This window comes from Periplaneta americana, chromosome 4 (genome assembly GCF_040183065.1).
Source record: "Periplaneta americana isolate PAMFEO1 chromosome 4, P.americana_PAMFEO1_priV1, whole genome shotgun sequence".
Lineage (NCBI taxonomy): Eukaryota > Metazoa > Arthropoda > Insecta > Blattodea > Blattidae > Periplaneta > Periplaneta americana.
In genome coordinates this window covers 113,735,242-113,751,219 of record NC_091120.1, presented here as the reverse complement: position 1 = coordinate 113,751,219, position 15,978 = coordinate 113,735,242, and the positions used below count along the sequence as shown (strand labels likewise).

At 36.5% G+C, this 15,978-nt stretch overlaps 1 protein-coding gene across 6 annotated transcripts in view; it reads left to right on the top strand.

Moving 5' to 3' along the window:
- Positions 1–15,978, top strand: part of LOC138698122 (transducin-like enhancer protein 4) — an 814,654-nt gene that overhangs the window by 356,371 nt on the left and 442,305 nt on the right. For all 6 annotated transcript variants that reach the window (XR_011331700.1, XM_069823853.1, XM_069823855.1 and 3 more), the window contains one exon: positions 5,085–5,129. Coding sequence is in view for 5 of the 6 variants with exons in the window: in XM_069823853.1 (XP_069679954.1) it covers positions 5,085–5,129 (45 nt within the window). In the remaining variant the exon portion in view is untranslated. The remainder of the gene's footprint in view (positions 1–5,084; positions 5,130–15,978) is intronic.

Below are 15,978 nucleotides of genomic sequence, written 5' to 3'. Positions count from 1 at the left end.
GTCTCTTACTTCGCCTCTTAATTGTAGGTATCTGTATCATATCTTCTTTATATTGAAAAGTATGACATGGATGGGCAACTCGTGCTTACGAAGTGCTAAAAACCTTGATGTAAAGAAAGACAGACGGAGCCAGCCACAGCAGTTACAAGTTGTTAAGGAAATTCTGTGCGGGTTCCATCGCATTAAATTGCATTGTATAGAATCTCTCTTCACATAAATCCTTTACTTTTCAAAATCGTCACTGCGAACTTAAGTCTTGCAAGAACCGCGTACAGACACTACAGCTAGAACAGTTCGTTTCACCTGATTGAGGTTGGGTTGACAGTTGGAGAGCACGAGTTGCCCACTCATGAGTATGAAGATCGGAGCAGTGTATAGTCTTTAAGGAAGGGTATTTGGAGAAGGCAAATTCTTCGCGCAGTGAAAAAGTGATTAATTACTTTATCCGTTATTAGAGAATGACGAAGAAATGGCAACGTGTTGCACGTCATACATGTAACGACACAAGCATGAGCAAATTGTGGTGTGTAAAGAGAAATAAACTCCTCTCTGAAAGGAAGGGATTAATGCTAAGGTTTTTGACATTTGATCACACTTAATATTTGTTATTCACCGTTATCCAAAATATCTTCTTACACCTGCTCTGATATTACAGAGTTCTGTTCAAGCCTTCTGTTGCTCGTTCAAGAACCTCTTTCCGACATGTCTGTAATTGATTGTTAGTTTTGTAATACATTAGTCATTCCTTTTCCCTTGTTCCGCTATTGTTAATTTCTTTGTTAATTTAGTAACCAGAAATTAAAAATTTGTTATCACTTATTATTTTCAAAATACAGTCTTCTTTTTTCTTATTCCAACGCGGTATTTCCATTATTTATGTTTTAATATTTCTGTTACTTAAATATTTCGTGGATATCTCAATTGGTCCATCGCTGTGGAGTAATGATCAGCCTGCCTGACCGTGAAACGAGTGGGCCCGGGTTCAAATCCTGGTTGGGACAAGTTACTTGGTTTAGGTTTTTCCGGTGTTTTCCCTAAACTCATTAAGAACAATTAATGCTGGATAATAACTCGGTGTTGGACCCTGGACTCATTTCGCTGGCATTAGACTATCATCTTCGTCTCACTCAGACGCTAGATAACCATAGCAGTTGATAAAGCGTCGTAAAATAACTAATTAAAAAAATATATCTAAATTACTTTTCTTATAAAACATTTTCCATCGTGCAGTGTTCCTGAAATACCCCATCTCCTTCTTAAGGCTCGTTTACTCCAGTGTAACATTGTTTGCAACAAATCTTATGAATGCTGACATTTCTGTGCAACAAAGTTTTTAAACGAAATCAACAGTTATCCTAATTTAGTTGAGTTCAAGATGCTGAGAGGGGAACATGTGGGAATAAACTTCTTCTTGAGTTTCGATTTCTGATAGTTTCTGTGTTTCCATTTTCAATTCATGATAAAACTGCGCTGTTACAAACTCCATTTACAACTTCTGGTTGAATGAACGAAAAGGCCTCTCGACCGTAACTCTGCCAGAATAAATAAAGCATTATGCATACATAGGCTACATAGGTGTTCTGCCCATGGGCAGGGCTTTCACTGCAAACCCAGCATTCTCCAATCTTTCCTATTTTTTGCCTTCCTCTTAGTATCTGCATATGATCCAAATATCTTAATGTCGTCTATCATCTGATACCTTCTTCTGCCCCGTACTCTTCTTCCATTCACCATTCCTTCAAGTGCACCCTTCAGTAGACAGTTTCTTCTCAGCCAGTTACCCAACCAATTCCTTTTTTTCTTTGTGATCAGTTTCAGGATCATTCTTTCTTCACCCACTCTTTCCAGTACAACTTCATTTCTTATTCTGTCTGTCCACTTTACACGCTCCATTCTTCTCCATATTTACATTTCAAAAGCTTCTATTCCTTTCTCTGTATTTCGTTGTAATGTTCATGTTTCTGCCCACATAATCCCACACTCTCCACAAAAAGACTTTACTCGTATCTTCCTTAGTTCTTTTTTTCAGAGGTCCGCAGAAGACGCTCCTTTTTCTATTAAAAGATTTCTTTACCATTGCTATCCTTTTGACTTCCTGACTGCAGCTCATGTTACTGCTTATAGTACATCTCAAGTATTTGAAGCTGTTCACTTGCTCTACTGCCTCATTTAGAATTCGCAAGTTTACCTTCTTTATTTTTCTTCCGACAACCATGGTATTCGTCTTGTTGGCATTTATCTTCATCCCATACTGCCCACAAGGTATGAGATAAGATGAAGTTTGGCAACATAGGGATTTAAGTTAACCGTTCGCAGTTGAACTTAAACCTTCAATGGCTTCGAACTATTTCATGTATATTGATCATGTCTGGTTTAAAAACCTTCAGTTAATTGGTAATAACGACGTTTATAGCAGTGTCGCTCCGTTTTCAACATTTATTTATGTTTACCGCTCACTGACGGAAAACTAGGTCTATATTTTGTCGTCAATATGTTGCCATTATGTTATACGTAATAATCATAATCAAATTCCTTCAATTCAAACTTCCATTTGCAGTTTATAAGAATACGTGTTCAGAAGTCTTAGTAAAATTGAATGGTTCAGAACCATAGTGGGCCAAGCGCCATTTATTAAAAACGGAGAAAACAAGGGCTAAAATTGATTACCATAATTTAACGAAACATATATGCACATCAAAATTAAAAGATATGCCAATCATCATTAAATTATGGTATTTACTTAACTTTAACCCTTGCTTTCTCCGTTTTTAATAAATGGCGCATGGCCCGCTATGGCTCTGATCTCTTCAATTGTCCAAACGGTGTTGTATGGCATTAAGCAAACGTTTGTTGCATTAGCACTGCTGACTGATAACGGGTTTTCTCTACTAGCTTTTGGCTTTCATTAAGAACCTCTACAATCTGAAAATATCACTAATTCTTGTCTTTCCCCATTTCGTCATGAACTTAACCTGTTTCTTCAAACTTAAATCAATGCACTGTAAGAAAGCATGATATACCGTATACAAGGGTCGTCTCTCAGATGCACTTTTGTCAGAAATCATCTAATTTGGCTTTAAAGTTTCTACCACGTTCATAACAACATTCATTCAGTGCAATAACAAAAAACGTTTGGTCGGGCTGTGTGTATCATTTTTTGAAGTATGCATTTGCTATAGGAATCTTTAAAAGTCACTGAACGATTGCATTATAAATTGCAAAACTGGAACTCTTCCACGCTGTAGCGTTTGTGCGTGGTAAGCAACGGGAGAGGGGACTGAACTTCTAACCTCGTGCACAACGATTCTGATAAATTCCATATCCCTGCCAGTAGTAGCGATATAAAAAATTTATATGCGGTTAACGTCCCGCGTTGCTATACGTGTTTCTGTATTGTTAGCATTAATAGTTACGTACGCCATAAAATCATTATATGGACAGACTGGTTTGCTTCCGTGGCAGATGTAGACTTTGCATTGTGTTTGCAGTTTTGATATTGCGGTCTTTGTAAGTAGGGTATCATTGGAGTAACTTGTATGATATTTGGCATTTTTTCCTTTCTTTGAATGTAACTTTGCATGTCAAAGGATTAGTAGACAAGTAAAAATTACAATTATTTGTTGTATTTTTGCTTAGTATTGATGTTTCTTTATTTTCTTCTTGCAAATGTAGAAACAAAATATGTATCTACCATACCTTCTCTTATTCATTCTAGATAACCTTATTGAGGTCATATATTTGTTCAAGTTTTTCATTTCTTCTATCGAATACAGATTGTTCATTTTGCTACTTGCTAACAAAAAGTTATGAAATCAGTGGACTGCCATGTTTGAACTTGATTTTTATATTTTAGCTTCAAATATAATTCGAGATTTAAAGTATATGTTTGTACAACACTTTTCAAAACCACTTTTAACTTTGTTTCGCTTTAGTGTTCCTGTATGAAATGGATTATCAAATATCTATGATCACTATGAATCGTTTTGTTGAACTCCGACGTCAATAATGTAGCTAAAATCAGAATAATTACTTAATACGGCTTTGCCTTTCAAATCAGCTGTAGGAATCGTAACGTGTGAGAAATATTCCACAAATGGATTTACGACCTAAAAACAAAAACAGTTCTGTAAGGTCAGGTTTTATTACGTAAAATTTGCTAGTTACAGCCATTTTATATTCAGTGACTATATGTTTATTTTTTAAAAGACTCACTCAAAATAAGTATTGACCTTTTTGTAAGCCAGGCGGTACCTCATTACAAAACTCCTCATTCTCTCGGAAATTACAAGCGTTCGTCACATTCGCAAGCATACTTCTTCCTCACGTCGCGTCGGCGATATATTTCAGTGTTATCAAATGATGTTGAGCAAACTATTGCTTCCAAATGGCACCTGAAGTAAAAGCCTACTGGATTCAAGTTCCGGGAACGTGCAGATTAGATTTAGTTGCTGCATGAACTATAAACTTTATCAGAATAAATAAACCATTGATACATAAATATAAGGATAATTACAGAAATAGTTAAAAGAACACTAAGGGATTTTAAGTGATTAATTTGAATGGTTTTCCCTGATATATTAAGTATTGTTTGTAACATTTGACTGGAGCCTGCTGTGACAACTGTTCGTACGGAAACAGTTGCTGTAAGCCTAAAATAAAATGGCTGTAGCTTTGAAACTGTTATAAATTAGATCTGTGAACTCTAGTTGGAAAAAATAAAATATGATTTTCATTAAATAAAAAAAAAAGTGTTTAGTTCAAATTTTATTGTCAGAATATTAGTGAAAACAAATTACGAATAATGTAACGAATGCAAAGAATTTTCTAAAATAAAAAAACTTTTACTAAATTAAGTAAATGAAATATTACTACATCCAAATAAATGACACAAGTTTGCCCCTCCCACACACAAATATATGTGTATAAAAATGGCTGTTATTAAAGGAATATTTAAGAATCCCCCGTCTTATAAATTGATTTTGCTATTTTATATGGCACTTAAATGTCAGGTATACTGTAATTTGTTTTTTGTAAGATTATGAAAGTAAACTCTATGGTAATGTCTATTGTTATCTCTGTTTCAGTACTACGAAATGTCATATGGATTGAACGTGGAAATGCACAAGCAGGTAAGCAAATTAAAGCTTTAAGTTACAGCTTGGAGATATTATGAATGCAGTAATTTTTATGGGCCTGTTACCACAGTTTTTATACCCACAAGAAACAAGTATAATTTGTAACAAATGTAATCCTTGAGTACCCTTTCTGAAAATTTCAAATTATCTTCAATTCTTCTCACTTGGGCACCAGTAAAAAAAAAAAAAAAAAACATGGCCGTTATAGTCATAAAACAAGCGTATCTTAGCAATTCATAGAGATATATTAGGAAGTAAATATGAAATGCTTCAAACAAGTGTCGATGTGTTCCTATTAGTTTGTAGATGTTGAATTACTTCTGAAGTAGGCTACAAGAAGTTGCTGTTATTGTGTAATACGACTAACCAAATATGTTAATACAGTAGAACCTCTATTATCCGTGGTAATGAAGGGGATGGGCTGAAGTGCTGAACGGTTAATCGAAAAAATCGGATAATCCGTACCATAAAAGATTTTGGTAAATTTAGCGAACAATACTGACACTTTCGTATTTACCTCGATGATCTTGTATTTAACACGCTAGGTAGAGGATCAGAAGTTCACTAATTTAAGTCTAGCCGTCAGCGACGGATTTTTAAAGGGCAAAGAAACTCATTGTAATGGCTGTCTGTGGAAAGATAGGAATAGTGGAGGTCTCGTGTTGTAAACTTATATACTTTATATACTATATCCTTAATTTTTATTAAATTGCACACAGTTGTAACCCCAGTGTCGTATTCTGATGCGAGGTGAACCACAGTTTCTTTTCCCCAAACCACACAATGATTTGCACTGTTTTTCTATACTTAGCACAACACGATTTCCTTTCTCTATACATGTCCAGACTGTGCGAAACAAGAATGTGCCACGAAATTGATATCTTAATAGGAAGCAGTTACCACACTATCGCTGAATACAAAGCGAAGGAATGTGCCCGAACATGAGTTAGCGTCCCTCGACCAACGGGTTGGGTGTCCTGTTTCTAAATGTCAGATTTATGTAAAACTCTCTGCAATGTTTATCCAGTTTTGAGAGTGTAAAATGAAGTTCGTGCTAGAGCCACTCTGATGAGCTTTTCTTTCACGGCGAGCATACTTCAGTGATCACGATCATGATGATGTGGATATCGACATACAGCTTGTATCATTCAGTACCACATACAATCGATTCACTTGATTGTGTACATTTTTAACGTTGCTGATAGCTGAATGAAAATGCCTCTCTGCGTCGAATAAAAAGCCCCCTCCGCCACCGATACAAAAAAAAAATTAAAAACCAAATTAGTATCGGTTTATTGGTTGAAGAGTCATCACGAAATATGTTGGAGGAGAAGAGGCAATATGTTATTTTCTCTGAAAATATGCAGAATTTTAACCGCAGCCATAGCAAACTCGTGAGTGGTGGCGCTGGTTGTGTTGCTAGCAATGACCTCTAGCATCATCAACCAATCAATATATGCATTCTACATACATGTATGTGTCTATAATACATCGCCCGCCCAATTTACAACTTTGCAAAGAGTCCGGGCTTCTATTATCATCCACAACAATCCTCAGTAATCAAGCGCGACACCAATAATCCACAACACATCAGACCCGAGCAGGCCGCGCACACACATATAACACTATATCACATGTGTGCTGTTGCCGGTGCCGCTTTTATACACACATAATGAGAGATGATTATCCTTTTTACTACTCCCCCAACCACCCTTTTTCCTGTCCACCCCCTTCCATCCCTCAAACAATTCCCAGCCCCATGCCTGTCTGCAAATCTCTGTGATTACCCGCACACACGCAGTCCCCCTCCCAAACCCTCCATGACCGGTGATGCTAAAGTGATAGTGTCATTCTGTTCCCTTCCCCCTTTTTTCAGTCCCCCTATATCCAGCCACCCACACCCCTAGTCATACTAACCGCCCTTTTACCTTATTACTATATTTTCACCCACCCTCCCTTTTTCATGTTAATTCTGTTTGGCGCGTGGCCCGGCGGCTCTCGCTTGTTTGGAGGGATCCCAGTGTTGTCCAAAGTCCGCACTCGGCGACGGAATAATGACTTCGCGTTAAGGCGGTCACTATGCCACCGGGAGTGTGTCAATATGCCACTCACTTCTAACCTATCGAAGTCAGATCACATAGGGGACACCCTCAACTTGCAGAGGAACTCCGTAACATTCACACAAAACCGCCACATCTCTATTTGGTATTAATGTTACGATATAACATCCAACACGTTGAGACGCGAGAAGATATTAATTCCCCTTGTTATTCTTGTCACTTCCACTTCATATGATAGCATTAAGATCGTATGCGGAATCTAAGAGGAAGGCGAAAAATAGGGAAAATTGGTGAATGCTGGGTTTGCATTGAAAGACCTCCCCTTGGGCAGGAAACTATGAATGAATTTAGAATGAATGAACAGGTAATTTCATTTGTGTTTGTAATTTTTCAAGTTGGGGTGGTGTGAAGACAAAGCTTATTCAATGGTAAGGACGGCTCCGCCACTGCTTCATCCAGCGGTCACAAACAAGTGATTTCTCCCTCTCCCTAGGACCCCGAGATGTTATGGCAACGATGCATGAAAATGAGAGGATATTTCTTTCTCTTTCAAAAGTCCTCTGCCAACATATACACCAATTGTACTTTAAGTGTCTTCTTCGACTCGCCCCATTACTGGAGGTAATGAATTAAAACACCAACCTCAAATGGATTCTCCACACCTATGCTGGTCTGACAGTTTGAAGAAGGACCGAGAGATTTCAATCTACCAAACGTGGAAGCTTAGCTACTAGTCGATCGAGTATCGCTGATGCAGAAAATGCAGCTTTATATTTTATATTGTCATACGCGGTGACTGAATCATGTTGGACACACGGCTGTACTGAGCATTCTCCAGGAAAGAGGTTTCGCTCAGGTGAATGCCGTCGCCCTTTACTGTTCTAGATTAAACGCGAATGCCGAGGGAATTGGATCTGGATCGAGAGTGGAAAGTTTTTGTGTTGCGTAGTATGGATAGATAATACAGGCTGAAGGGACGTCAAGGTTTGAGTATTAGAATACAGCCGACTTCCATTCAGTGAAGTTCAGTTCAGTTCGTGCTATTCAATGGAATCCAGTTTAGATCGTGGCAATACAGTACACTTTAGAACAGCAAATCTTCATTAATGATGTGAAGAAATACAGAAAGTGTGCTATATTTATTTCTACAGAAATATCCTGGCGGTCAAGAACCATGTGATTCAACAACAATTTCGTAAATAAATGAGAAAAAAACAGGCTCATTTCAAATATAAATGAAGGTGCATAAATATCTGAAGAACTCGATGACGAAGAAGTTTCCCTCAGACTTGTTAAGAAAGTTATAAGTAGCCTATAGCAGATCTTTTTTGCTCCTGAAATTTTAAATGCTAAGCTAAGAACCTAGTCACTAACCAACTTGTAGGTTGTCCCTCAACCAGCTGCAGCTCCCAACTAGACCCGCCTGCCAATCGCTGTGACACTAGAAGTGTCGTGTAAATGCCATTAAGTCACCAACGCCATATCTAATAACACGTTACAAACGGTGCGTTTATTATTATTAGAAAATTTTGCCAGTCCACTATCACTACTACTTTCACTGTACTAGTATTTTGTTATTATGATATCCATAATTTTCTCGATCATTGTGGTTCCTATGTATATAGTCTAGGTGTCTTCCTCGTACATGATGGGTCATCCATCTCTCTAAACTTTGGCTGACAGAGATGATATTCTTTGCCTTTCGATCACTGATCGACACTTTTTTTTTTTTTTTTTTTTTTTTTTGTATTTTTACACTTGAACCCTAATTCTCTTAAACTGGTGTTCCCTACTGAATGATGGATGATTTCGCGTAAAGTGAGTAATAACTTCGAAATTGTAGGAGAAATTTTGTGTAAAAGATATAGGCCTACCTAATTTAGCTGTGTTTTGGCACCGACATTCCTTCCTTGGTGTATCCATTGATGTTCCATTAGCTTCATGTTATTTTTGTTCAAACAAAGTCCTCTGAACTGTTGTTAGAAACACCTTGTTTGCCTCTGCTACTCTCACTACTTTTCTTAATTCTTCATAAATTTGTACAGTATATATTGAGAACGATCTCTCGTGTTGATACGCCTTTATTACTGTAGCATAAAGTATCGGCGGCATCTCGCTTAATAACACATACTTAGCCTATATTCAACAAGCATAGAGATCGACGTTTTCCAAGCATCTGAGCATATTCTTCTTTGGTGTCATAGTTCTTTCCTTTTCTACCACAATCCCAATCCTGCACAGGACCACTAGGTTCGCTTGCTAACCTTCTCTTTCCATACAAGTGCGAAATAGATTTCCGAGACTTTTAGCTCAACATACAGCTGTATTTCACTTGGAAAGCAATGAATTTGCTAAAACTGGTGCCTTTTTAAATACCAGTAGTTATAAGACAAATCGTTCATAAATTGAATGAAATGGACCATGTGCCTAAGGTTCAATTTTATCAATACAGACGAAAACCAGCGTGTGTTTAGAAATTATTTTAAAGGATATGAAATATGCGTTATAGGGCATAGTCGGCGGTTTCAGCATATTTTGTAACAAAATAAACCAATAAGTTAAATTTCTAACATAATATATAAGATGTGAGATTTTATTGCCGAAAATTGACGTGCCGAACCATCGGACTGTTATCCATGTTGATTTTTCAATGGCTGCGTACTAAGCGAAACCTGTTTTCAGGCGTACACACTCACTACACTTTTGGATGTTTAGTGTTGTTTCAAATGAACTCATTTCGTGCTTTTCTAGTGCTGGTGACGATATCAGTTTAGTAATTTGCGAATGAAAAATGGGTTTCAAACAGTACAAGTAGGATAGATGATACCGTATCCATAAATTGTGACACATTTTCTTGTGGAGTCAATTTTAATCACCATATCCTTCACTTGTGATTAATTGCATCACGTGCTTTAAAAAAAAAAAAAGGCATGTACATACTGTATTACTTGTGTTCCCATTTCAATAAGAGTTTTACCTTTTTCCAAGTTGACATACCAGTAAGTTCTCTACTTCGGATCGTTGATTTCATAGCATTACAATTAAATAATTTATAACGAAACACTTTCTGAATACTGTTGTCGAAAAAAAAAGGACAAGGAACTAACATGTCTACAAGTTGTAATTCCCTTTGTATCAATAAATAAGCCTATTAACTTTAACACGAGTTTTTCTTTTTAAAGAAGTTAACTGTAAAACCAACTTTCAAAACCAGACGTAAAAGTCCGGTACATTAGCGTAAGAAATGCGCAGTAACACACGAGCAGTTTTTGAAGCTAACAACTCGCTCTGCTCTCCATGTAAAAGCGTCATTTCATTACAAAATCGACGAGGTCGCCCCTGTGTTTGATGAACCGTGACTGCTTGTAATGAGTTAATGTCGTTAGATTATATAGGCCATGATCAAGCGGATTTTGCTTCTCGTGCGACCAGGTCGATATTTCTTCGTGTTTAACCCGTTGTGAGGTACGAAGAACCACACACGTTTTGCCACACTTTGCAGTGTGTTGTTTTTATATTGTAATTTGACGTAATTTCATTGAGTATATTCTCCTTTGACGAAGTATAGAGAAAGTACAGTATTGTGTTGGTGCAGGATCCCTTTCGAGATTTTTATGGGCGTTGTTTCCAGTATCTCTGATGCCGAAAAAAAGACCTCTCTCCACTGACTTGTTTCTCTGTCATTTCGTTGTCTGCAGGTTTCTGTCCTAAACTGCTGGCCATTGTTTTTTTCCCCAACTCGAGTATGCAAGTAAATTTATTAGGGAAATATAAGAACAGCATGTAACTTAATTTTTACTTCATAATAACTTTACATTAGCTTAATGTGAAGATTAATTTTTTGGTCCAACAGAATTTATCTGTTATGGTAGCAATTGTTATCAACATGTGTTATAGCAGAATACCACAAGACGATTCGCTCGATACGAGCTCTAATGGAGTTTATCCTTGAAAAGGATTTATTACACAAGATGGAATATTATTACAATGTTAAAATTGAAATATACCGTCTATACTTATCTAGTATTATATGATTAATTATAACATAAACGTTTTCGGCACTAATGTGCCATTTTCAAATGTATGAAAGTTTGCCTAATTACAAGTTCAAATAGGTGCACATGAACTGTGTGAATGAAACATATGATGTGTACCCTGGTGATTTCATGTCACATATAAAACAATCTGTTTGTAGATAATTAATGATTAAAAATTAAAAACACACACTTATTATTAACATTTAAAATTTGTTTTTCTGCTGCAATTATCCATCAATTTGTGGAACACTGGGGTTGTCTTGACGTATTGTGTGGTCAAATGCAGTTATTCATTTACTTGAAATGTTGTAACCTTACACTAAGATATTCACTATTAAAATGTTAAAAATCTTTATGTTGATTCGTTATTATTGCACCAAGGTTCCTTGTTATTTGTTCACTTTCACATATTGGAGCACTTTACCATAATCGAATGTGGTGCGTAATGTAAGTTACATTGATACCTGGTTATTGTTTTCCTTTTGGTTGCTGTGGTTGGATTTTTACAGGTTCATGGTTGTCACCGTCCGATTATCAGTCAAGCCTTTACACTGCGAACATAAAATTCATATACGTAACAACAAATTTTATGTTCGCAGTGTAAAGGCTTGACTGATAATCGGACGGTGACAACCATGAACATGTAAAAATCCAACCACAGCACCCAAAAGGAAAACAATAACCAGGTATCAATGTAACTTATATTACGCACCACATTCGATTATGGTAAAGTGCTCCAATATGTGAAAGTGAACAAATAACAAGGAACCTTGGTGCAATAATAACGAAACAACATAAAGATTTTTAATATTTTAATAGTGAATATCTTAGTGTAAGGTTACAAAATTTCAAGTAAATGAATAACCGCATTTGACCACACAATACGTCAAGACAACCCCAGTGTTCCACAAATTGATGGATAATTGCAGCAGAAAAACAAAATTTAAATGTTAATAATAAGTGTGTGTTTTTAATTTTTAATCATTAATTATCTACAAACAGATTGTTTTATATGTGACATGAAATCACCAGGGTACACATCATATGTTTCATTCACACAGTTCATGTGCACCTATTTGAACATGTAATTAGGCAAACTTTCATACATTTGAAAATGGCACATTAGTGCCGAAAACGTTTATGTTATAATTAATCATAAAATACTAGATAAGTATAGACGGTATATTTCAATTTTAACATTGTATTACAACTTGCTTATCGGATAAATCATACAACATGAAATTATGGAATATTATTGATTGATGCCCCCAAAAATGTAGATCCATAATAATTAATTAGACTGATTTACCTGTATCAACTTGTACCAAGTAGGCTACCGTATAGTAGTCACAGAATATTTTCGAGCCTGACGACTGTTACGATAACGATTTCGATTGCTGGAAGAGGACTTGTGGGAGGAAGGGGCGGGTGGGGAGGCATTATGAGTTTGACAACAAATCCTTCACACTGTAAGAAGTCGCTGATTTCGTTTTAACATACCATAACAATCCGCTCTACAGAATTGCATGTTTGTTTCTCCTTATTATAGTCCTCGTTTCTCTGTGGTGTAGGACAGGCATTCGCTGTACTAGGTAATTTACTGGAAATTGTTTTGAAAGCTATGTGTAAAACTGAGGGCATACTCGACGTCGTATTTAAAAATATTGTACTCGAAGCTCCCATTTTCGTGATATAGTTGAGTAGGTAGCCTAACATATCGTCAGTGATCGCACGATATGGTCCTCTTACGTTGTTCACAGCATACGCCGACGACTACAGGATGTACTGCTCTGTTCAAAAAGTTTCCGAAATTTATATTTTCCGTGGAAATGAATAATGTTATGCGGTATATTTCTACTTATGGTGTTGGCATAATTCATGACGTCACTTTCGTAGAAGTTTCATGAATATAGTCGTTGTTGTGTGACAATTGGTTGTTGTTGTTTGTTCGTCGCATTATCAAAGGCGACACAGCTCTCCGGTCGACCTCCAGAGAAACGTTTATGCCAAGCATAGACCTCCGTTTTTTTCATTGCTGCTTCACCGTAAGCTTCTTAAAGCATTCTTAATGTCTCTGAAGAAGTTATCTGCAAAAAAACACAAATTTTAATATTTGCGCGTTGCTCTGTATCCTACATTCTGAAATGTGTTGAACGAACATCACACAAACAACAGCCAGTTGCCTCACAACAACGACTATGGTCATGAAACTTTACGGAAATGATGTCGTGAATGATGTCAACACTAGAAACAGAAAAATACCACATAACATTCATTTCGGCGAAAATATATATATAACTTATACTTATAACTTATAACTTTTTGAACCGAGTATTTAAGAGAATATTACATTTATGAGTCATTTTGAAGTTTTGTGGGATTTCGGAAGAATATTTTTCTTCACGTAATTTTTATGCATTTTTAAATTCCTGACATTATGTACGAAATGAGATGTGATATATTACATGTTGCATAATCGTGACTTCTATAGATTATAGATGAAACTTTTGCTCTGTTCTGTACTTACTGTATCTATAAACATACCGTGCGTGACTGTCATTACAGGCGGCTGCAATTACGTTGAATGCAAGAGACACGTCTCATTTCAAACAGAGTCATTATTCTTGTGTTGGATTGGAGTTCTTGTTATCAATGTTTAATGGTAAACCATTCTCTTGAGAATAAAGATCTAAAAAATCAGATTAGCGCTACAATAGTAATTGCGGGCAGGTGACGGGCGGCGAGCTACTCCGCCGGTTTGTCGAATGAACAACGAGCGACTGCGTTCGAGCATAGGGCAGTCGTACTATTTATATTATTCTGAACATCAGTAAGATAAATTTTTCTGTAACTAAGGAAGACAATAGTTTTTTTTTTTTTTTTTTTTTTTTTTTTTTTAAATGGACTTGTGCCCAAAATATTTTCAATCTGTGTAGGTTTTACTTCCTCATACGATGCATACAGAAGGTATTGTGAGCCTGCAGAATAATTTTCGGTACTTTTGTGGCAGTCTGATTTCATACTATCGATATTTTCTTGATTAGAAAAATATTTTCAGTTGAATGTGTCGAAAAATGTAAACATAGACCTAAGATTGTTTTTAAAATAATCACTCTCCTGGCTATAAGTGTGAATCATTTGATGAAGTTCAAGGCTAAAGTAACATTGCCTAAATTATATGGGTATTCACTTCATTTAAGCGTAATATTTTCTTATTGGTAAACTGTTACATTGTGTATCCTTATTAGTTGGCTATTAGTGGTTAGGACCAATTCCTAATGTGTATAATTCATATAGTCTACTCTAGCAAAGCAAGTGGTTTTTCTACAGCAATGCAAAATAATTTTATGTCGTTGATTAAGTCTTTTCTAAGTGAACACTGTTGCCACATCACGTTGAAATGCTCCTCGTTTTGGAACGTTTCAGAGTCTGTTCACATTAGTCAATGAATTTAATCACTTCTTAGCTGAGTAGCTATATAGATCCTAAAAGGCTAGTAAAATTGTGATTGTGTTGATAGAATACTTCCATTTTGTTACAACTTTCTTAACTCTTTGTTTTATGGTTCATTCTTGATATTCTTATCTTTCCTCTTATTAAACGTTCAGAAAATCAATTAGGTATATAGAATATTCTCTTGGCATTATCTAGAAGATATTATGTGTAAGATATATCAGCGATGGGTAATGTTGCGTAATTTCGTGCAAAGTTGGAATCTTTCGCATTTCTATAAGGATAGAAGTTCGACTTTCTTTTTGTTCAAAATTATGTGCGTAGAAATTGATGTCGTGCAGCAGAATACAATTTCTTTGGCAGCATGGATATAAGTATCTAAATTTATTATATCGGAAGCTATAAATAGTTTTCTTACTTTGGTAATAAGGATGTTTACTTTTGTAGTTTATCGCACGTCTTCTTCGTTATTTAAGTTCACCCATGTGTCTCATGTCAGAGTAATCTGTAGAAATTTCTTTGATGTATAAAATCGATCGCATATTTCAAGTGTTGTTTAACCTCACTCCGCTTAATTTTTGGAATTTCATATGAGTACCCTCATTTTCTGATGCAACATCAGTTTTTAGCCTTCTTTATATTATCCACAATTTCTTTCTCCATCTTGTGACAGCCTGGATCACGTTCACCATTGTCGAACCAGCTCTCTTCTTCTTCTTCTTCTTCTTCTTCTTCTTCTTCTTCTTCTTCTTCTTCTTCTTCTTCTATTGCAATGGACCTCTCGCCGCTCTTTATCAGTTCTTAATTTCAATTTATTCGCTCTCGAGTTCAGTAGGCCTATTGCTGTCATAGGAAATTTCTTCTCAAGCATTGAGCATTGTAGAGGATGCTATGACGTTAACTACAGCCACAGACATCATCTAGAAATCTTGAGCTTTCTGTATGAAATTTTATTTATTCAAAATGTATGTCAGGATCCAGTTAGCTGGTTCGGCTTAACGTGGTTCTACTGCAATTACAATTACAGACTATTTAACTACGGATGCAAGATAGGCCTACTCGACCACGAATGCAGACCGAAAAGAGAATGAAGATCTGGTCTTGCTAAACCAGCGGTCATGAGCACAGAGCATCTTGGGGCTAGTGTCCCTTACCCTCGGAGAGGACACTGCGCTAAGGTGCTTCCGTAGCTGCTAGCGGGTATGCTTTTTACCTCTTCCTGCTGCACGACGGGGCACACGGGACGGCTCCGCTTACCTTTTGCCCATTTCAGCGAGTGCTGTCCTAAACAAT